The sequence below is a fragment of the Chiloscyllium plagiosum genome, unplaced genomic scaffold (assembly GCF_037043375.1).
Source record: "Chiloscyllium plagiosum isolate Xiang-an unplaced genomic scaffold, Cpla_swu_hap1 HiC_scaffold_42, whole genome shotgun sequence".
Lineage (NCBI taxonomy): Eukaryota > Metazoa > Chordata > Chondrichthyes > Orectolobiformes > Hemiscylliidae > Chiloscyllium > Chiloscyllium plagiosum.
This window is the reverse complement of record NW_028270180.1, coordinates 6,342,115-6,359,289: the sequence shown is the minus strand read 5'-3', so window position 1 is coordinate 6,359,289 and position 17,175 is coordinate 6,342,115. Positions and strand designations below refer to the sequence as shown.

Genomic DNA, 17,175 nt, shown 5'->3' with positions numbered 1-17,175 from the left:
CACAGTGACAGACCTGTCCCCACCAGTACTGTACCCCAGTGTTATACAGTGACAGACCTGTCCCTAAGTTTAATATTTTGTATTATATTTTGATTGCTCTTTCAGTGACCTAGCACTGAAGTAATAGCCTGAATGGCTTTCCAGATTGTATTCTGTGATTTTGACTGTAAGTTTTACTTTTCTCCTCCACAGGAGTAACCAGGGGTTCATGCACATGAAACTCACCCGAACCAAAGAGAGTAAATACATCTTGGGTCTGAACAGCCCTCCATTTGACAGTGTGCCCGAGATAATCCACTACTACAGCAGCCGCAAACTGCCCATCAAAGGAGCTGAGCACATGTCCCTGCTGTACCCAGTGGCTATCAGAACGCTATAATGATCGGAGATTGTCTGAACACGTTCTATAGACTGAGCTCACTCCTGTAAAGATTCTTCTGTAGACACGCTCACTCACACACGCAGGCAACCCAGCGATGGCGACCTTTGACCTTCAGCCAGTGACACTCCACGTGCATGCTCAGAGTGACCGGAATGACCGGTTTCCGAATTTGGCCGAGGCAAGACAGCCCTCTGACCAGCACCTGCCTCCGTCCCTTTGTGAAACCACTGATCTGAACCAGGCACTCCCTCCTGCTGATCCACACACTGGGACTGCAACATGTAGCGAGTTATCAACAGCAACTGAAACTTCTTGGAACTTTGGAATATTGTCAGAATCTTTAACTAATGTATATTTATGAGGAGTCTTTTTTTCCAGTTTATTCTTCAGGGTGGCTTTGGGCTTGGCAGGTCTGTCTCTGATCTAAAGCTCAGCTTGGGTGTGAGGGCAGAAACCACTCCCTGAGACAGGAACTCGACATACAATCCCGGAGACAGGCCACAGGCTGGGACATGGGAAAATGCTAAACTGGTACAATCTCCCAGGGATGAGCGAAACAGTGGTGGACAGAGTTTAACTCTGTATCTAACCCTGTGCTCATGCTGTCCTCTGAGTGTCTGATGAGGACTAATGTAGAGGAAGCTTCACTCTATATCTAACCCCCTGTTGTCCATGTCCTCTGAGTGTCTGATGGTGCAGGTGCAAAGGGAGCTTTACTCTGTATCGAACCCTGTGCTGTCCCTGACCTGGGGTAATTGATGGGGACAGTGTACAAGGGGCTTTACTCTGTATCTAACCCCATGTTGTCCCTGTTGTGGGAGTGTTTGATGGGGGACAGTGTAGAGGGAGCTTTACTCTGTATCTAACCCCATGTTGTCCCTGTTGTGGGAGTGTTTAATGGGGGACAGTGTAGAGGGAGCTTTACTCTGTATCTAACTCCATGTTGTCCCTGTTGTGGGAGAGTTTGATGGGGGACCATGTAGAGGAAGTGTTACTCTCTACATGTCCCCTTGCTGTTCCTATCCTGGGTATTATTGATCAGACACTCAGGAACTTAAAGGAAGAAAGTTACCATCTCCAGAAGCTTGAAGACCAGAAGAGAAGAGAAGATACAGATAGTGAATGGTGACTGTACTGCATTTAACCTTGTCCTTCACAGTTACATTCCTGTTCATCCGCTGCCAAAATAATCGACTCAGATGGAGGTCTCACACAATGAATTGGGGGAGAGATGTGAAGGGTTTAATACGTTTGGGATCAAAAACCCAATGTTGAGTCGTAGACAGGGCACAGGTTCAAGTATGGGGGGGGGGGGAATTGGTTGAGGTAACTCTCAGTGAGGAGATGCTAGCAGCAGCTCATTATGTACCGATGCAGGCGAGTTACTGTAACTGGGGTAAAAAAGGATATCTTGCAAAAACATTTTCATTTAGTGCACCAAAAATCATTTCTATATTACCCAACTCCTGCGGTGTTTTGGAAAAGTACAAGTTGCCCTTCTCCTTTTCTGGTTTATAAGCTGCTTATGCAACTAATTTCCTGTCTAGAAGATCCTTTCCAAGTTGAATAGTATTTGCACTCCAGAAACTGGCCATTCTGCCCATCTGGTCAATGCTAGTGTTTATACTCTGCACAATCCTACTCCCTCCTTATATCCTCAAACCCCATTAACGTATCTTTCTATAATCCATTCTCTCTCATGCATTTATCCTATATCCCCTTAAATCCATTGACACCACTCACCTCAACTACATCCTGGTGGTAATGAGCTCCACATTCTCACCACTCTCCAGTGGTTTTTCCTGGATTCCCAATTAAGCAGTGACTATCTTAAATTTATGGACCTTGGTTTTGACTTCCCTACAAATGGAAACATCTTCTCCACGTCAGCTCCATCAAACCTTTTCATCATTTTAAACACTCCGACCCCTCCATTATTTTGTTTCATCAGGAAAGGATTTTCAGCCCATTTGATGTTACCCAATCAGTTCAGGGTCAGCCAACACAAGAGTGTGAGAAAGAGAGATAAAATCTTTGAGGTAAAACCCTACAACAGATGGCTTTTAGTTTAGATCTCAAATTTAAAGATAAGGTCGCGTGGTGGTTATGTTAGTTGGCTTGTGATACAGAGAATTGGGGTTTTAATCTGCTGAAGGGAACTTTTGGATTAGATTATCTATAGTATGGAAACAGGCCCTTCAGCCCAGCAAGTCCACACTGACCCTTCAAAGACTAACCCACCCAGACTCATTCCCTTACCCTACGTTTACTCCTGACTAATGCACCTAACACTAAGGACAATTTAGCATGCCCAATTCACCTAACCTGCACATCTTTGGACTGTGGGGGGAAATTGGAGCACCCGGAGGAAACCCATGCAGACACAGGGAGAATGTGCAAATGCCACACAGTCACTGGAGGCTGGAATCGAACCATGGTGCTGTGAGGCAGCAGTGCTAACACTGAGCCACTATGCTGCCCAAATTTTAGAATTTTGTTTTAAAACATTAGTGTCGATGAGGTGATGCTGAAGTGATTCGATAGCGAAAAAAAAACCCATCTGGTTTTCTGATGTCCTTTGATGAAGTCCTGACCAAGTCTGGGCCTGTATACAGCTCCGGACCCACACCAGTGTGGTTGATTATTAACTGCACTGTGAAGTGAGTCAGCAAGACTCTCAGTTTTTATTAACTTGTTATTGGGAACTAGTGTACAGCAATCATCATAACTTCACCCGTTTTTGTGAAACGTAAACACAAGAACGTCTCATCAATCAGTCAGCTTCCCAGTGATGTTTCAGTCCAAACTCCATTGATTGCATTTTGACCCAGTTGCTTGTTGGATGACCCTGTGTAATAATGGACAGCAAGCTCCCACACTGGGGCTCCCATCTGAAGACTGAACCTTTGAGTGCTGGAAGGTTCCATAATGCCGTGTTTGCGTAAACATCAGCGCTTTCTCAAGATGAAAAGAAGAAAGCGAGGGAAAAGTGAGAGGGTGCAACTTGTCGTCAGATTTCAAACTCTAGGAGTTAAAAACTTAATGCTGCTTGAAGCTTATAAAATGGTGCCACTCGTTTTGGAAGAACATGAGAATGATTCCTTCAAATGGTGGACGACACTGTGGAGCCTCTTTTGGTACACTTTATTTATTAAAGAGAGAAACTAATCTGTGGGAAATGTGGTTTCTGAAATGATGCATCTATGAAAATAAAATGTTCAATGCTTGTTTCATATGAACTTGTCTTTGGTTCAGGGACATCTCGGCAAGGACCTGACTAGCAGTGTCAATGATTTCATGTCACAGGGTCTGATCCCAAATCATGTCCATTCCAAGACCAGCTCTGTGACCCTCTCCCAGAAGTGGTCACTCTCAAGAGTGGCCTTCTCTCAGGAATGGTTATTCTTGGGAATGCTCGCACTCCAAATGGCCATCAACTTGGGAAGGGCCCTCATTGGGAATGGGGTCACTCTCCAGAGTGGTCACTCTCAGGCATAGCTCACTCTCAGGAATGGCAGTCTTGGGAATGGTCACTCTCGGGAATGGCCCTCTCCCTGGGAATGGCCACTCTTGGAAATGGTCACCGTCAAGAATGGTCATTCTACAAATAGTTGCCCATTCAGGAATGGTTGCAGTCTCAGGAATGGCGTACAGAGAGCCCTATTAAGCTCCCAATTTTAATACTGCCACTCTGATGAATCTCAGGCACTTCCCTGGGACAAGAGAGAAAGAAAACCCAGTGGTCAACTTTATTTTTAACTGTATTGAAGGTGGTTTCAACTCAGAGCTGTGAACACAATGCCCAGACGCATCTGCTATCTCCATGGGGAGATGCTCAACAATCTCCCATTGACAGTCAATCATATTCCTGTCACTGAATCCCTCACTATCGACATCCACGGGGTTATTATTGACTAGAAAAAAGAACTGGACCAGCCATGGCTACAAGAGCAGGTCAGAGGCTGGGAATCCTACAGCGAGTAACTCATCTCCTGACTCCCCAGAGCTTGTCCACTATCGATAGTCAGGTGTCTGATGGAATATGTTGCACTTGTCTGGATCAGTGCTACATTAACAGTGATTAGATTAGATTACTTACAGTGTGGAAACAGGTCCTTCGGCCCAACAAGTCCACACCGCCCCGCCGAAGTGCAACCCACCCATACCCCTACATTTACCCCTTACCTAACACTACGGGCAATTTAGCATGGCCAATTCACCTGACCCTGCACATCTTTGGACTGTGGGAGCACCCGGAGGAAACCCACGCAGACACGGGGAGAACGTGCAAACTCCACACAGTCAGTCGCCTGAGTCGGAGTTTCCTCCTTTCCACCCCTTCCTGCTATCCCTCCTCCTTCCTCCCCCTCTGTCCCCTCTCCCTTTCCCCTCCTCTGTGTCCTTACCTATTTCCCTCATCCTTTGACCCCTATCTCTTTCTTAAGCCTCCCTTCTCCCCACTTCTGTTTTACACCATAGGAACAGGAGTAGGCCAATCAGCCTCTTGAGTCTTTTCCACCATGTAATGGGATCCTGGACCTGTCTTTGGCCCATATTCCTTAATACCTTTGCTTAACAAAAATGTAACTATGTCAGATTTGAACTAAAAAAATCAACCCAGCATGCTGTTTGTGGGAGAGAATTCCAAACCTCTTCCCGATTTGTGCTTCCTAACATCTGTCCTGAAGAGGCTGGCCCTCATTCTCAGATCATGCAGCCTCGTTCTGACCAATGGAAATAGTTATCTACCCTATCTTTTCCAGTTAAGACCTTGAAGATGTCAATCAGATCACCCCTTAATCTTCTAAATTCTGGAGAAAACAAGCCTAATTTGTATCGTCTCTCCACATAAAGTAACTGTTCTTCTAAAATCTATGTTCTGCCCACTCCGAGTCCAATACAGCCTTCCTAAGATGCGTACTCCATGTGGGGTCTAGCCAGGGGTTTGGAAAACTGCAGCAAATCTTCTGCATCTTTCTATTCCAGTCCTCGAGATATAGAGGCCAGCGTTCCATTAGCTTTCTTGATGCGTTTCTGCTTGAGCTAGTTTAATTCTAAGACTTTTAAATCTTTTAAATTGGAGAGTTGCCATCCAATTTGGAAGACTGGATTTAACAGCATAAACATCAGAAGCTCCCATATATTGAGTTGCTGGAAACTAACAGATGTATAGTAATAAAAAAAAAAGCCCCTGCAAATGTCCTAATCACAACGTTACATTGTCATAGCCCAGTGCTGGCGCCCTCATCTCTGCTGATCAATCCAACAGCGACTAAAAAAGTACTTCACTTCACTTCAAAAGTACTTCTACTTTTGGAAAAATAGAAACCGGTGCAAAAGGAGGCCATTCAGCCCCTCAAGCCTGCGCCCCTGTACAATGAGATATGACTGAACACTTACTTCAACGCCATTTTCCTTTGGAATCTCTGCTTCAGAGGGCTGGGGATTGATCAAGACAGAGAATGATAGCTTTCTGCATATTCAAAAGACATGGGGATACCAAAGATTCTCCTCCCTCTGAGCGAGGACATTTCTCCTTAGCTCTGTCCTAAATGACCTACCCCTTGTCCTGAGAGTGTATCCCCTGGTTCTAGTACAACCGTAACAACCACAGGAGCACATAGCCTTCCGGCACCAACCCTACCAAATCCGGGAAGAACTTTACAATATTGAACAAGATCACCTCCTGGTTTTTCTGAACTCCAGAAAATACAGGAGCAGTCGATTCAATCTTTCCTGAGAGGAGTGGCCCTCCAGCCTAGGAATCCAGCTGGGGAATGTTCATTACAGCCCCTCTATAGCAATTTTGTCGCCCATGGAAACATAAAAACCAGGAGCAGGAGTAGGCCATTCAGGCCTTCCAGCCTGCCCCACCATTGCTGATCATGGCTGACCACCCAAAGCAACCTGTTCCTGCTTTCCCCCCATGGCCTTTGTTCCCTTTACCCCCAAGGACTATATCTAATGCCTTCTTGAACTTGAACTCCCTGCAGTGTGGAAGCAGGCCATTAAGTCCATCAAGTCCACACCACCCCTCCAAAGAGCATCCCACCAGACCCATCCTCCTACCCTATCACCTCGCCGAACCACTGAGACACTATGGGCAATTTAGCCCGGCCAATCCATCTAATCTGCACATCTTTGGACCGTAGGAGGAAACCCACACATACACGGGAAGAATGTGCACACAGCCACCTGAGGTCCGTGGGTTGGCAGCAGAGCTAACTACTGAGCCACCTTGTTGTCCCAGATGATGCGATGTTTTGTTCTGGCTGCTTTCTGTGGTGTGAATTCCACAGACTCACCACTCTTTGGATGAAGAATTGTCTCCTCATCTCAATCTGAAACAGTTTACCCTGTACCTTTAGGTAAGGAGACCAAAACTGCACACAATACTCCAGACTGATCCCATCAAGGCCGCTGATGAGATCACCCTATATCATGACAGTAAATCACCAGTACTCCTTAACATAACATCAGTTTGGCATCTTTCACATAGGACACACAGCACAGAAACAGTACTGGGGGTTTACTGGGATGGTGTCCTCCATGTCACCCCAAGAAATACACATTGCATTAAAGAGTGAAAACAGAAACTGCTGGAGGAACTCAGCAGGCCTTGCAGCATTTGTAGAGAGAACGCAGAGCTAATGTTTTGGGTCCTGCATCATTTAAGAGCATGTTGGCAGATGTTTCCAATTCAAGGTGAGAGGAGACCAGCTCAATGGCCCTGGGCAGCCTGAGGGATAGTTTCGGAAGTCCTGGCCCTACAGGAGCCATTCTGTAGATATGTCCATGATCGTTCTGCATCAGCAAGATGACCATCTTCAATCTGCAATGACCGATGGCGTGTTGAGATTGTTCGTGACCAGGATTTGTAGCCCACGTGGTTGGACCCTATCTGTGGATTACACAATTCACCGTAGTTACAAATGTGTTCAACCTGTTCTCTGCAAATGCCCAATCCATGCAACTGCTTCTTGAAGGGCCTGACATCACTCACAAGGAGAGCCCACATGCTCAGACACTCGGTGCATGGGTGCAGCTATTTTCCATTTCCATTGTGTACTTACGGTTTGCACAAGGTAGTCCTGGGCAGAGACAGCCTCAGGATTAGCTTTATACTCCAGGTAGCCATCCGAACCTCCGTGTTCCCTTCTTCCTGGCTCTCCCTGTTAGTGTCGAGCTTGCGCACATCCTCATACACCTCTGTGAATGGCTGACTCATTCTCAGCACTACCTCATGGCCCCAGCTCAACAAAGTAGCGATGCCAAACCTGGTGCCACACTCTCCCTCCCTGGCAAGGTCGAGATGTCAATGACCACCCCCTCCCCTGTCCTCCATTTCACTAGCCGTTTGCCCTCTCCCCCACCCTATGCGTTGAGTTTCTCCCACACTCACCCCACACCTTTCACAATTATGTGCAACCTCCATGCAATGGGGAGGAGGCTGGTGGGCTGTCACTGCCCATGGGCTATGCCCACAGCTGTTGGCTGTTTAAGACGGAGGCCCAGAGTCTCCAGGCCTGCAGGTTGGGGAATTATCATTGTCTGGGGTCTACGCAGTGAGCGGGAGAATGGTACTCTGCACATTACTGAGGTGGGAATGATGTGCAAATGCAAATAGACCACCCGCTGCTCACGAGGAGGACTCTAGTCTCACCGAGTCACCAAGCCGACGTTTTATTTTCCTTAACGTCAAGAATTGCATTTCTGCCAATCTCACCCTAGTTTTCCGACTGGCCCGTGCCCATGTTGTTCAGGGCCTGGGAAGATCTTGCCCAGTCTCTCTGTCTCCTCTCTGTGAAACCTTTCGTAATTCTAAAATCCCCAATTAGCCACTTAGCCTCCTTTTCTCAAAAGGGAGCTAACGTGTAATCTTTTCTTTCATGTACACCCACCCATCCCTCCTTACTGTAATCCAAAAACCAGGAGGCGATTAATTCCCAGGAGCAATTCTCAAACAAAGAGCCAAATAAGGAGCTGGGGGTGGGGGGAGGGGGAGCTCCTGGAAGCATCTTAAAGGAGCTGGAAGTTTCTGGATGGACTCCCACAGCTCAGGGGGCCACAGGATACTGAGGCTGGCCATAGGAAGTGATCAATTCAACAACACACATCAGCAAATTTTTTAAAAACTGGAAAGTAAAAGAATTGCCGGGATGTGGGAAGAGCAGTGGGAGTGGGGATGAACTGGTTTGCTCTTCACAAGGGCTGGTGTGGGCTCAATGGGCCAAATGGGTTTATTCTCTATACAATAAGCAAACGAGGGGAATGGAAGGGGAGAGAGGGTGGGGGAGAGGAAGGGGCGAGAGTGTGAGGGGAGATGAAGGGGAGAGAGGATGGGTGAGAAGTTTAATGTGGACTTAGCTATTAAAGCACAGTATTTTAGTCCTCTCTTGACCTTTCCAACAGTATATATAGAAGCCAATGAAGACTGACTCCCTCTCTCCCTCAATGCCTCCCCCAGAGTTAATTTGACAAACCTGTCAGGGAAGGGAAAGGTCATGGGTATGCCTCCTGCAGACTGTTTATGATTACATTTTTCTCCCGCTTAAACTCTTGAAAAAATGTTGCCACAAATGATGCTGACTGATAACCCCATTGTGTTCGGGCACAGTGTTATCCTGCTGTAGGCAGTACACCATCTCTCTGTTTAGACATCTCTCCTCCAGGAACAACTGCAGATGAATTTATTGCTGATGGATTTTTTTTCTCTTCTTGCAGCAAGTCATGTACTGGAGTCACCAACCACTACTGCTCTCCCCTCCCTCTCCCCTCACACTCTCCCCTTCCTCTCCCCTCACACTCTGCCCTTCCTCTCCCCTCACACTCTCGCCTCTCTCCTCTCCCCTCCCCTTCTCTCCCCTCCCTCTCCCCTCACACTCTCGCCCCTTCCTCTCCCCTCACACTCTCGCCCCTTCCTCTCCCCCATCCTCTCTCCCCTTCATCTCCCCTCACACTCTCACCCCTTCCTCTCCCCCACCCTCTCTCCCCTTCCTCTCCCCTCACACTCTCGCTTCTCTCCTCTCCCCCACCCTCTCTCCCCTTCCTCTCCCCTCACACTCTCGCCCCTTCCTCTCCCCTCACACTCTCGCTTCTCTCCTCACCCCCACCCTCTCTCCCCTTCCTCTCCCCTCACACTCTCGCCCCTTCCTCTCCCCTCACACTCTCGCCCCTTCCTCTCCCCTCACACTCTCGCTTCTCTCCTCTCCCCCACCCTCTCTCCCCTTCCTCTCCCCTCACACTCTCACCCCTTCCTCTCCCCTCACACTCTCGCCTCTCTCCTCTCCCCCACCCTCTCTCCCCTTCCTCTCCCCTCACACTCTCGCCCCTTCTTCTCCCCCACCCTCTCTCCTGTCTCCTCCCCTTCCCTCCTCTCCCTCTCCTGACCCTTGCCCCCTTCCCCTTTCCCTCTCCCTCTCCCTTTCCCATCCTCCTTCCTCTCCTCTCTGCTCTCCCGTCTGCCTCTTCCCGCCTCTCCCCTCTCCTACCCCCTTCCCCTCTCCCTCCTTGTTCTTTCTTCCCTCCCCCTCCCAACCCCCACCCCTCCCTTCCCATCTTTTGTCCCTGCCCCCTCCTCACCCTCCCCACCCCCTCCTGTTCCCACCCCTTCCAGTCCCCAGCCCCCCCTCCCATCCCTTCTCTCCAGCCTTTTCTATCCTCCTCTCCCCATCCATTTGTGCTGTTTTCCCTCCCCTTCCTGTCCCCTCACCACCTCCCTACCTCTTCCTGCTGTTCCAGCCTCCATTTCTCTCTTTCCCTTTGCACCTCTTGCCTCCCCTATTCACTACCAACTTACCCATTTCCCTTAGCTTTTCCCCCTCTTTATTTCCTGGCTGTAACCTCCTACCTCATTCCCCTCACCCATCTGCCCTGTACCCCCTCCCTCTGACTAAGAAAGTGTTCCCTCACGCCTCACGGGGGTGAGTGTTGCTGTGCTGTTTGACTGCAGGGACAATTACAGCCAGATCTAATTCTGACCTATTTCAAACAGAGACACAAACCTGCCCCTTCTTACCTTCTCCCAGCTTATTCCTTCCATATTCCTAAGAGTCAGTTAATGAAGAAGACTCAGATTAGATTTATTCACATAGTGAAACACTGCAGGTGTATCTCTCTTCGCTCCACTTCATGCTTGTTCCTACCCTCTCCCCCAACCAATTCTCTTCCTCTCCTTTCATGTCCTCTCCTATATTATCCCTCCATCTCCTATCCATCCCCAATCCTTTCCTGTTTCAGGCCACTCACCTGTAAAACAATGGTCAGCAGGAGTTCTGTTTGTGCTTTCCTGTGTCCTAGTGGAGAGTCAGAGGGGCTACAGCATCTTCAAGGATGGAACCTTGCATCTGAAATGGACTAACTCCAGCAGAAATCAGAATGGGTCTTGTTTCTCTTCACTGAGCTGAAGCCTTGTAACCAATCTCAATTGCACCCCTGCTCTATACCTTACACACCTCAATGCCATACACAGACCACACTATCACCACTATCAACATCCTGGGGGCTACCACTGACCAGAAATTGAACTGAGCTACCCCGACAGGGTCAATACTGAAAGGATGCTTCCCCTCAGAGGAGAGTCTAGGATCAGAGGGCACAGTCTCAGAATAAAGGGCACTAATTTAAGTCTAAGATGAGGAGGAATTTCCTCTCTCAGATGGGTTGTGGGTCTTTGGAACTCCTTACCACAGAGAGAGCTGTGGGGGCAGGGTCCTCATGTACATTTGAGGCTGAGAGAAAGATTCTTGATCAATCGGGGAATCGGGGAAAAGGCAGGAAGGTGGACCTGAGGAGGGTCAGATCAGCTTTGATTCTATTGAATGGCAGAGTTGGCTTGAGGGACCAAACAGCCAATGCATTTCTTAAGTTCTTGTATAAATATTCTGGGTACAAGAGCAGGTCAGAGGCTGTGAATAATCCAGATGGCACTATAAATGGCAACATGTAAACCTTTCACTGTACTCATGGGAGTAGATGTGACAATAAAGCTAATTCAATTCAGTTCCCTTTCTGACTCCCCAAAGCCTGTCCACCATCTACAAGGCACAAGTTAGGAGTGTGATGGAATACTCCCCACTTGCCTGGATGGGGGCAGCTCCAACAACACTCAAGAAGCTTGACACCATTCAGGACAAAGCAACCGCTTGATTGGCACGTTATCGAAAACCTTTAACATTCACTCCCTCCGTCACTGGTGCAGAGTAGCAGCACCGTGTGCCATCTACAAGATGCACTGTGGCAACTCATCCAGCTTCCTTCAACAGCACTTTTCAAACCAGGGACCTCGATCATCTAGAAGGACAAGGGCAACAGATACAACAGAGCAGCACCATCATCAGGTTCCTCTCTGAGCCACTCACCATCCTGATTTTGGAATATACCCCCATTTCTTCACTGTCACTGGGTCAAAATCCTGAAACACCCTGTCCAGATAGCACTGTGGGTGCCTCGGGACCACAAAGATCCAGCAATTCCAGATGGCAGCTCACCACCATCTTATCCAGGGCAATTAAGGATGGGCAGTAAGCGCTGGTCAAATCAGTGATGCCCATATCCTGCAAATGAATAAGAAAAACTCTCCAGGTAGTGCAGAATGTGCACATTGGAACACCCAGGGGCTGTTAAATGATGTTCAAAGGCAGAGGTGTGGTTGGAAACTATTATAGAGTCATAGAGATGTACAGCACAGAAACAGACCCTTCGGTCCAACCTGTCCATGCCGACCAGATATCTCAACCCAATCTAGTCCCACCTGCCAGCACCCGGCCCATATCCCTCCAAACCCTTCCTATTCATATACCCATCCAAATGCCTCTTAAATGTTGCAATTGTACCAGCTTCCACTACATCCTCTGGCAGCTCATTCCATACATGTACCACCCTCTGCGTGAAAAAGTTGCCCCTTAGGTGTCTTTTATATCTTTCCCCTCTCACCCTAAACCTATGCCCTCTAGTTCTAGACTCCCCCACCCCAGGGAAAAGACTTTGCCTACTTATCCTATCCATGCCCCTCATAATTTTGTAAACCTCTATAAGGTCACCCCTCAGCCTCCGACGCTCCAGGGGAAACAGCCCCAGCCTGTTCAGCCTCTTTGTCTAACAAAACAAAAAAAACCTGGTTGATTCCAGCATTCAGCTGTACAGATTAAGAATGCATGCAGGAGGATTTAAGGGGAAGTAATCAGAAATCAGGTAATAAAAGATCCTTGTACACACAAGGTAATCTGACCGAATCTCTGAAATGGGGACCTGCTGTATTGTTGTTTGTTGTACTGTACTGACATTCAGGCTATGAGAGTCAACAATGTTAAAATAGCAGGTCCTGCTGGAAGAACACTCATGTTCCTCATTGCACTGTGTCCACAGGCCCGTGGCTATTATATTAATAATGTTCAAGCTCTATTGAGCATTTGGTCTCCGATATCAAACAGCTGGAACTGTTGCCGGTGGCTGCTAGCTGCTATTAACTTGCCTCCTCAGAAAACAATGCAGCCCTTCAGCTAGACCAGCAGAGTCCCCAGCTGCCTGACATCAGCAATCATTTCACAGCTCCCCAGTCACAAGGGTATCCATTATCCAGCCGTGTCGCCTACAGCAGACTGCAGTCTGACGAATCTTTCCACTGCATACCTGGGTATCTCTCCCTGAAGGTTGTACACACATACACACACTCTCTCAAGCATATGCATAACCTATATCATGCACACTTATACACAGGCTTAACCATGCACACATATGCTTTCACAAACACGCACAAGGCACACGTGAATGCTCACACTAGCCAACACGTACACAGGTGTGAGTCCACATAGACAAGCACTGTCGCTCCCACACCTCACAAATACAAACCCACACTCAATGCACAAGCATGTGTGCCTCTATTTCACACATGCAAACACACACAGGTGAATGCACAATTGCAGAGACATAGCTGCAGAAACGCATCCAGAGACATGCACAGTGGATGCACACAGCCTCTGTTTTCTCTGAACATTTATTTCCCAATGGTGTTGTTTTCAAAGACTGTGTATGGGCATGGAGTTTATTGAACAGGGGCTCCTCTGATCCCTGATCCATACAGGTTTTGGCCAGTGTTATCCTGAACTGTACACACTAGGGTTTTAATCCATTACCAGCGCTGCGCGATTGGCAGTCAGTTTCTGACAGTGTTCAGTGTTTCTGCACCAGATCTCCATTTGTCACTTCTCAGGTGTGTAACATTCTTTTACTCTCAATGTGTGTAAATTGGTCACTCTGTTTCCACACCAACTAAGACGAGGGCCAGAGGGATTGAGTGAGGGAAATGGGGCTAAATCAGGCAGCACTCTCAAAGAACTGGCATTGGCATGGAGGGCTGAATGAATCATAGAATCCCGACAGTGTGGAAGCAGGCCATTTGGCCCATCAAGTCCGCACTGGCCCTCCAAAGGGTGTCCCACCCAGACCTACCCCCACAACCCTCTAGTTCCCATGACTGTCCCACCCAGCTTCCACATCCCTGGACAATTTCCCATGTCTAATCCATCTAACCCACACACCTTTGGGGGCTGTAGGAGGAAACCCACGCAGACACAGGGAGAATGGACACAGACAGTTGCCTGAAGGTAGAATCGAACCCAGGTCGCTGGCGCTGCAAGGCAGCATTGCTATCCTCTGAGCCACCATGCTCCTCCTGTGATGTCAGACCTCTGGCTGCCCTCTGATATAAATCATTCACTGTAAATCACTGTGGGCCATCCTGAGGAGGTGAGAGAGAGAGAGAGAGACTCCATAAAAAGTACCTGCTCCAAATGTGCATTGGAATTACTGAGGGACTGACTGGAGCTGGGGCCTGGCTGTTTAAAAGCACAGTGTCTCAGACCGAGAACCTCCACCAGGTTTGCAAATGTAGCCATGAACTGAGTGTAAAGAAGCAGATGGCTGTAATGGATGGCAGATTTTAAATTTAAAATGAGTATTCCTTTCCTGTTCTCCAACACACACGCGTGCCCGAGGACTGAACTTTTAGTTAACGTACAAATCCCAACTCTGTCAGGGAGCTTATGCTTCTTTACATGATATCCACTCTCCATCTGTTACTTTCCCGTCTCATCTACGCAGGTCACGTTTGACGTGATGACAGATTAATGTCTCAATAATAGAGTTGTGATTGGATGGGGCTCGAAAGACAGGAGAAATAATGTGCATTAATGCAGTGTCTTATCCTGAGGTCAGGGCATCTCCTCAAGCTTCACATCCAATGAGTTCTTTTTGAAGTGAGATGCAATACGTGAGATCACACATTCGCACATAGACAGCTCTCAAGGCAGAAAGGCAATGCAAACTCATCTGGTCCTGACTTTAGTTGCAGGAGAAGGATTGTTGGTTACTTAGACCGACATTCTAAACCAGCACTGAGGGAGTGCCACATTGTCAGAGGGTCACTAATGAGGGCATGTCGCACTGTCGGAGGGTCAGAAATGAGGGAGTGTCGCACTGTCGGAGGGTCAGTAATGAGGGAGTGTCGCACTGTCAGAGGGTCACTAATGAGGGAGTGTCGCACTGTCGGAGGGTCAGTAATGAGGGAGTGCCGCACTGTCAGAGGGTCAGTAATGAGGGAGTGCCGCACTGTCAGAGGGTCACTAATGAGGGAGTGTCGCACTGTCGGAGGGTCAGTAATGAGGGAGTGCCGCACTGTCGGAGGGTCAGTAATGAGGGAGCGCCGCACTGTCAGAGGGTCACTAATGAGGGCGTGTCGCACTGTCGGTGGGTCAGAAATGAGGGAGTGCTGCACTGTCGGAGGGTCAGAAATGAGGGAGTGCTGCACTGTCAGACGGTCACTAATGAGGGCGTGTCGCACTGTCGGAGGGTCAGAAATGAGGGAGTGCTGCATTGTCAGAGGGTCAGTAATGAGGGAGTGTCGCACTGTCGGAGGGTCAGTAATGAGGGAGTGCTGCATTGTCAGAGGGTCACTAATGAGGGAGCGCCGCACTGTCAGAGGGTCTCTAATGAGGGAGTGTCGCACTGTCGGAGGGTCAGTAATGAGGGAGCGCCGCACTGTCAGAGGGTCACTAATGAGGGCGTGTTGCACTGTCGGTGGGTCAGAAATGAGGGAGTGCTGCACTGTCGGAGGGTCAGAAATGAGGGAGTGCTGCACTGTCAGAGGGTCACTAATGAGGGCGTGTCGCACTGTCGGAGGGTCAGAAATGAGGGAGTGCTGCATTGTCAGAGGGTCACTAATGAGGGAGTGTCGCACTGTCGGAGGGTCAGTAATGAGGGAGTGCTGCATTCTCAGAGGGTCACTAATGAGGGAGTGTCGCACTGTCGGAGGGTCAGTAATGAGGGAGTGCTGCATTGTCAGAGGGTCACTAATGAGGGAGTGTCGCATTGTCAGAGGGTCACTAATGAGGGAGTGTCACACTGTCGGAGGGTCAGTAATGAGGGAGTGCCGCATTGTCAGAGGGTCACTAATGAGGGCGTGTCGCACTGTCGGAGGGTCAGTAATGAGGGAGTGCCGCATTGTCAGAGGGTCACTAATGAGGGCGTGTCGCACTGTCGGAGGGTCAGTACTGAGGGAGTGCCGCATTGTCAGAGGGTCACTAATGAGGGCGTGTCGCACTGTCGGAGGGTCATTAATGAGGGAGTGCTGCACTGTCGGAGGGTCAGAGGGAGTGTTGCACTGTCGGAGGGTCAATAATGAGGGAGTGCCGCATTGTCAGAGGGTCACTAATGAGGGCGTGTCGCACTGTCGGAGGGTCAGGAATGAGGGAGTGCTGCACTGTCGGAGGGTCAGAGGGAGTGTTGCACTGTCGGAGGGTCGATAATGAGGGAGTGCTGCATTGTCGGAGCGTCAGTATTGAGGGAGTGTCGCACTGTCGGAGGGTCAGAAATGAGGGAGTGCTGCACTGTCGGAGGGTCAGTAATGAGGGAGTGCTGCACTGTCAGAGGGTCACTAATGAGGGCGTGTCGCACTGTCGGTGGGTCAGAAATGAGGGAGTGCCGCACTGTCGAAGGGTCAGTAATGAGGGAGTGCCGCACTGTCGAAGGGTCAGTAATGAGGGAGTGTCGCACTGTCGGAGGGTCAGAAATGAGGGAGTGCTGCACTGTCGGAGCGTCAGTATTGAGGGAGTGTCGCACTGTCGGAGGGTCAGAAATGAGGGAGTGCTGCACTGTCGGAGGGTCAGTAATGAGGGAGTGCTGCACTGTCAGAGGGTCAATAATGAGGGCGTGTCGCACTGTCGGTGGGTCAGAAATGAGGGAAAGCCGCACTGTCGGAGGGTCAGTAATGAGGGAGTGCCGCATTGTCAGAGGGTCACTAATGAGGGCGTGTCGCACTGTCGGAGGGTCAGAAATGAGGGAGTGCTGCACTGTCGGAGGGTCAGTAATGAGGGAGTGCCGCATTGTTGAGGGTCACTAATGAGGGCGTGTCGCACTGTCGGTGGGTCAGAAATGAGGGAAAGCCGCACTGTCGGAGGGTCAGTAATGAGGGAGTGCCGCATTGTCAGAGGGTCACTAATGAGGGCGTGTCGCACTGTCGGAGGGTCAGAAATGAGGGAGTGCTGCACTGTCAGAGGGTCAGTAATGAGGGAGTGCCGCACTGTCAGAGGGTCACTAATGAGGGCGTGTCGCACTGTCGGTGGGTCAGTAATGAGGGAGTGCCGCATTGTCGGAGTGTCAGTAATGAGGGAGTGTTGCACTGTCGGAGGGTCAATAATGAGAGAGTGTCGCACTGTCGGAGGGTCAGTAATGCGGGAGTGTCGCACTGTCAGAGTGTCAGTAATGAGGAAGTGTTGCACTGTCGGAGGGTCAGTAAT

The 17,175-nt window shown here is 49.2% G+C and overlaps 1 protein-coding gene across 6 annotated transcripts in view; it reads left to right on the top strand.

The window, feature by feature from the left end:
- shf (Src homology 2 domain containing F) overlaps nt 1-17,175 on the top strand; it is a 331,264-nt gene that overhangs the window by 264,232 nt on the left and 49,857 nt on the right. For 3 of the 6 annotated variants that reach the window (XM_087982149.1, XM_087982143.1, XM_087982142.1), the window contains one exon: nt 193-3,611. The exons of the other annotated variants lie outside the window; for them this stretch is intronic. In XM_087982149.1, coding sequence (XP_087838275.1) covers nt 193-379 — 187 coding nt within the window. In that variant the 3' untranslated portion in view covers nt 380-3,611. Of the gene's footprint in view, nt 1-192; nt 3,612-17,175 lie in introns of those variants that run through there. 6 annotated transcript variants of the gene reach the window in all.